Genomic DNA, 6,000 nt, shown 5'->3' with positions numbered 1-6,000 from the left:
CAAAAACACATACAAGATGATGTTACAAAGGAATGCTTGACTGCTGGCATCCAGGAGTTAAAACATGGGGTTCAATAGCTTCAACATCTCAGCACTGGATTATGGCACCTGTTTACCACCTTTTTCCATCTAGCATTTCCAGCTGTGCTGCAGCCATTAAAACAGAAGTGTGACGTTCGGGCGTCCAAATAGTCCTGAGTAGTCAGGTATGAAGAAGCAGGGTCTTTACTGTCTTGAAGGGTGTTGTCTGGGTCTGTGGTGGGAACAATTCATGCCAGCTCTGACCCACAGCCCCCCAGGCATTAGGCTGGGCTTATTTATGGTGATGATACCAACTATGTTCTGATGTTAGGGTGATGGGGATCACAGAAGACTCGAAAGCATGTGGGAATTGTAAATGAGCCACTGGGCTTTTTCCTGTAAGAAGAGCCCTTTCTGAAACAGGCCTGTGGCAGACAGAGCCAACGAGTTCACAGAAGGAGGAACGTGCGCAGGGAACATACTGGAGCAGCTGCTGCTGTTTGCAAGCCACGAGTGCCTCCCTGTGGGGTCTCTGCAGTGGTCTACCCATGCTTTGGCTTCAGGGAGAGCTTGAGGCTGGGGCCCTCCTGTGGCCAGTACATGGTGGTGTAAAGAGAGAAACCTTGTTCTGTGGGGTTTCTTTTTTTCTTTTCTTTTTTTTTTTTTTCTCTGAGTTTTAGTGGTTTTCAGTGCCTCTAGTTACCATAAACTAGCCCAAGATTTCAAGTTTTATTAGAGGTACTTCCATGCCTGAATGAGCCTCAACAAGTCTGTATGTCTTCAAACTCTGCTCCTTAGAAAGATGATACCAGAGGTCCTTGTGGACTATGTAGAAAAGGGCAAGAAAGAAAGTTGCTTCTTATACAGGGCTATGTTTAGTGAGGGATGAGAAGCACAGGGCAGGGTGTTTTCTCCAACAAGATCCCAAGAAAAGATACAAATTCACGTCCTACCCATCAGTAGATAGTAGGGGGCAGCAGCTGGCACAGAGGAGGGCGTAGGTGGACCATGGCACCATCTTCTCTGCCAATATGAGAAGATTCTGGGCTCTGCCATGTTCTGCCTTTGTCTTTTGGGTCAGAAGTGGAAGGATTTTCCTGCATTGAGTCACTGCCTGTATAAGAGGGTGCAGAGATGTATCATATCAGCACATTCTGAAATCTTATATGCTTGTAAGATCTTTCCCTGCTGCTGCCTTCCCTCCCCCCCCCCCCCCCCAATTTCCCCCCAGTTATTTATTTTCTCCCCTTCCTGTGCTCTGCATAGCTCAGTCTTTCCTGTTGTACCCAGAACTCCCCACACACACCCAAGATAAGGTTACAGTGAGGAGGCAGGAAGGGAGGGTGTCTTAACCTCATTCTACTTTGGTTTGTGGTCTAACGTCTGCTGTCCTATTTCACATGCTTCTCCTCCCTGCCACGTGCCACACCAGCATTGCCCCCCCCCACACCCAACCCCTGTTTTGCACTCTACTTTACAGAGGAAGAGGTTTCTGCGGTAAGGCGTAGGGGAGTATCAAAAGGTGACCCAGATCTCAGCACTGGCGTCATGGAACTAGTGGTGTGTCCTTTCCTGCCCCAAATGGGCCATGAGACCCCCTCTTCCACATCCTGTTACTTACCGTGTTATTTCCTGCCTTTGCTTTGCACTGTGGTTTTTCTTTCTTGAAATAAACAAGAAACCACATGGGGGAGAGGGTGTAAGCATCAGTGGTGGGAGAGGATCAAAACCCTAATCTCAGAGAGCATCTTTGAACGAGACCTACAAATTCAATGCTTTGAAGATCACATGTTAAGGGTCACTTCAGTCAAAACACGGCTTTAGCTATATGCTCATCCCCTCACCTTACAGCTAGGAAAGGGTTTGAAATGCAATACAAAAGATTTGAGACAGATATTAATATTTTTAAAAGTGATGTTAAAGGTAAAGGAGTGTGAAGAATTTATTTTCCACATCCCTAAAGGTTTTCAGAATGAGGTTAGTCAATTGGAAATGTGTGAACATGGTACTGGTCTTGCTTTGTAATTCAAAAATGGTTTAGGCAGCTTCATTAAGTGCTGTTTCTCTGTGATGCAGCAGCTTTCATCATAAGCAAAATGCAATGTTCAAGGCATGGCTGGGATTTAAATAGCTGTAGGCTTTTTACAGCTGGTTAAAAATGAGAATGACTGTTCTGTGAAGGAGTCAAACAAATGAGTCCCTGAACATCTCTTCTATAAGGTAATCAGAGTTTTAGACCTGCAATATTGGAAGTTGTTCCTGGACAGGAGAAGTCAGTAACGGTCACCCAGCAACAGGCCGTCTGCAAAGTGGTCAGGTGGCAGCACCACAGCAGGAGCTCAGGGAGACTTTGTTTTGCTGCTGCTCGGAACTGTGGATTCAGATACCACGGCAGAAGTGCTAACACCATCTGCACAGAGAGGCCCTTAAGATACGAAGCACCAGGACTTTTGACTAAATGCATTTAAGTATGAACCTTCCCAAAATCAGAGGTCCTTGTAATGGCTGTGAATCCACTGAGGTGAGAAATATTCTGAGAGAGAATCATGCCACCCAGCATAGCAAGGCTTTTCCCTGCCACTTAGTTTGGGCTTAGTGTGAGGTACAAGCAAAGCTCAAGATTTGCAGGGAGGTTATGTTTCCTTCCAAGCACCTTTCTTGTCTCTTTCTCCAGAGGAATCTTTGCTGCTTTAGAATATGGAGAGACTGTTGTCGCAAAGGGAGAACATTTGCTTTCCAGTCTTGACTTTGAGAGCCCGAATTTGGAGACTCAGACCAATGTCAGTAATGTCATTAATGCAAAGCAGATACCTTGTTCTACCATGAAAATTGAGAACAGAGGACATTTAGGGGCAGGATATTACAGACTGCTGTGCTTCCCGTAGGAGTAGACAACTGCCTTCAGGAACCTGGTCCACTTCCTAGTCCTCTCACTGTTGGAAAGCTGTATTTCACCATTGTCTTCACATAGCACAGTGCCTAGGTTTGGAGGGGATGTGCATGCTTCTGTTCCCCCACACACACCTCTAAGCCAGCCATGATATTCTCCCCCAACACAGCAGGGAAGTGGATGTCCTGAAAAGGGAGGTTGTAGATGCTCCTCCGGAGTGGATCAAGCCCATTATTGCAAGCAGTCCCTGGGGGCTAAGCTGTGTTCTGCTCTTCCTGGCACCCCTTCCCTCCTTCACCCCAAAAGCCATCTCTCATCCTAAAACTCATCTGAAGGGCAAAACAAATTCCTCCAACAAGAGATACAAAAGACAAACAAGTTTCTTATTATTGATAATGATTATTTAATAGCATCCAAAGGCCAGGTAGACTTTAAAAAAATGGCAAAAAGCATTATTCTGTGATAGAGAAGCAAGAATTTTACTAATTTAAGGACTTCTGGGAGACCTAGCAGCATTTTTTTTTTCTTTTAGGGGGGATGGGGTGGGGTTAGAGGGAGGAACACCTTGCTCGGACAGCAAAAGTCAGAAAAGAAATGGTGCATAGCACCCTGACTAAGACTCCTTTTGCCATTTCAGTTGCAAATGAATACTCTGGGAAGCAATCTGCTCTTCAGCCAAAAAAAAAAAAAAGTCATCGTCATGCTAAATGAATCAGATCTGTGAGAGAGCACAATGCTGAAAATTGTAAGCATATCTCTGCGTAGCTTTTTAAAAATGCAAATAAAGCAATTTAGACTATAATGACTGGTTTGATGTACAGAAAACACGATGTGATATCTCTTGCAAGAGGAACGCCTGGCCTGTGTTCCCTCTTGCACCCGATGCTCCTGTAAAGATTCTCAGCAGATTTTTTGGTACTTAGGTCTTCACTGGTTACTTTCATTCCTGTAACAAAAAATAAAGGTATACTAAATTTGGGGTACAGTCACAACTACATAATTGTAGACCTGAAGCAACATATTAGGTCTTAAAGTCAATGACCATCAAACTTTCACTGCTGGAGAATGGCCAGGTGATGAATCTGATGGATGAGTGCAGACAAGGGAAGAAAAGGTTGTAGGAATAGGAGAGAGAGATGTCTAGAAAGAAGACAAAAGTTAAATCTGTGTGTGGATAAGGAAGGGTAAATAGATTCATGTAGTGGAGAAAACAATGATAGGTCCAAGTAATGAGTTGCAAAGAATTGGAGGGATTTTACTGGTGATAGATAAAAGGTGTATGAACAGAGTGTGTAAAATACAGAGGGAACATTCATAGCTAATGAACTGATACAGGTATTTTCTGTCAGAAGTCTTACCATTTCCCTTGCATACTCACTTTTTTCTTCCACATAAGGATTGTCATCACCACATTAAAAATTACTCCTTTCATTAAAATTATTTTCAAGCCCAGCTGTGTGAGAGATAGCATGTTCAGGTTTTCATCTGTAAAACCAGGAATGAGAGTCACAAGAGCACTGGGATATCCTGACTTCCAGACAGACATGTAAATACTTCTTAATGAAGCTGTTCTACTTTGCATGATTGTGTTAGCTTATAGGATACCTAATGAGACAGTAAGCAGGACTACTTAACTGACAGACTGTTTCAAGGGCCAGGCTTTCATTCAGCAAACATTAGTTCTCCAGTAAGGATAACTGCTAACCATCTAGTTGTTTTTAAATAACAGCGTATTATGAACCACAGATGCAGGAAGAGTCCCTCCTTTCTCTCTCCCAATTTTCTGAGGGCAGTAGGAAAACAAGTTAAATTTTATCCATAGAAAAAAGAGTCTATCAGAATGTTCTATTATTCATAGTTACAAAGTCATTTTCATCAGAAAAAAATATTGTTCTATATTGGAAAAGCAACGAGCTGTTATCAAAAAGTCATTTGAAAACCCCTCTGAAACAACTTGTCAAATCAGCCAAGTTTACTGATGAGTATTTTTCTGAAGTAGTGTTTTGGAAACATTTGGCTAACTGTTTTTCGGTGTTTTTTTATTATTTTTTTTCCTCTCGTTTTGTTTTTCCTCTCCCTCTCTTTCAGCAAGGCTGCATATTTGCAAAAGTACAGCTATTCTGCAAACAAGGCTAGAGCAGAGCAGAGGCAGGCTCAGGTCCTTTGAACTAGCACAAACAGCAATTGCTTGGGCTCCAGTGCAGCGTAGCGTACTCCCATAGCCACAAGCTGTAGCAGAGCCTGCTCAGTGCACACATACTGCAGAAACCACTTGCTTATCTTTTGGCTCATTAGGTGTTTGCACACCCAAAACTACAAACAGCTCTTTTGAAATCTGAAATGCAGCAGACTTTCAGTGAAGCTGATGTATCTGTGCCTTAAACCATTATAGGGTGAGCAGTGTCTGTTTGGCAACACCTTGCAAGACCATGTAGGTACCAGCTACAGAGGTCACTTTAAATTACCGATTCAGATCTGGAAGTCTACATCAACCCAATGACTTCCAGCCTTTGTATTTAAATCCTGTGTAGCCCTTTAAAAAATTCCCAGTGTATGATTTTTGCTCCAACAGGAATTCTGAAAACAGGGAACATTGAAAAAAAAAAGGGGGGGGGGGGGGGAGGGAGGAGGAAGACAGTTCCTTTAATTAAATTTTACTCCTAAAATGCTGTGTTCATACCTGTCTTGAAGTGTGGTGACATCCCTGTTACACAGACAGTGCTGGCACCTGCAAATAGTAACAATATATTAAATTAATAACAGGAATTGACTTCAGAAGTTCATTAAGATGTCTCTACTTAGAAGAACTGAATTATAGTTTCTAGCCTTTAAACCATCCAATAAATATTAATGTCTGCTATTTTCAGGGTTAGCATTTAATATGATCTAAAGTTTAGTGTCCCACCAGACAAAAGAATTTCAAGCTTTATATCCCCCATGGCATGATTTTGAAATCTCTCTGTTGTGACTGTACCAGCATACTGAGCTTTAATCTTGTTTCTATCAAGAAGGCAAAAGAAAACAGATGCAACAAGACAAGATTCTTCTAGAGCATGGGAGCATAGCTCAGTACTGCTTGCAGGGTTGGG

At 42.8% G+C, this 6,000-nt stretch overlaps 1 protein-coding gene across 1 annotated transcript in view; it reads right to left on the bottom strand.

Annotated features, from left to right (window-relative positions):
* Positions 1-3,290: 3,290 nt before the first annotated feature.
* The window catches only part of LOC311423015 (uncharacterized protein), a 219,465-nt gene continuing 216,755 nt past the window's right edge, over positions 3,291-6,000 (bottom strand). The window contains exons 9-11 of the mRNA XM_084496600.1: positions 5,592-5,639; positions 4,290-4,396; positions 3,291-3,857 (exon numbers count right to left, since the gene is read on the bottom strand). Of these exons, the coding sequence (XP_084352726.1) occupies positions 3,852-3,857; positions 4,290-4,396; positions 5,592-5,639 (161 nt within the window). The 3' untranslated portion in view covers positions 3,291-3,851. The remainder of the gene's footprint in view (positions 3,858-4,289; positions 4,397-5,591; positions 5,640-6,000) is intronic.

The sequence above is a fragment of the Aythya ferina genome, assembly GCF_964211825.1.
Source record: "Aythya ferina genome assembly, chromosome: 23".
Taxonomy (NCBI): domain Eukaryota; kingdom Metazoa; phylum Chordata; class Aves; order Anseriformes; family Anatidae; genus Aythya; species Aythya ferina.
The sequence above is the reverse complement of the archived record's forward strand: the minus strand, read 5'-3'. Positions and strand labels throughout refer to the sequence as shown.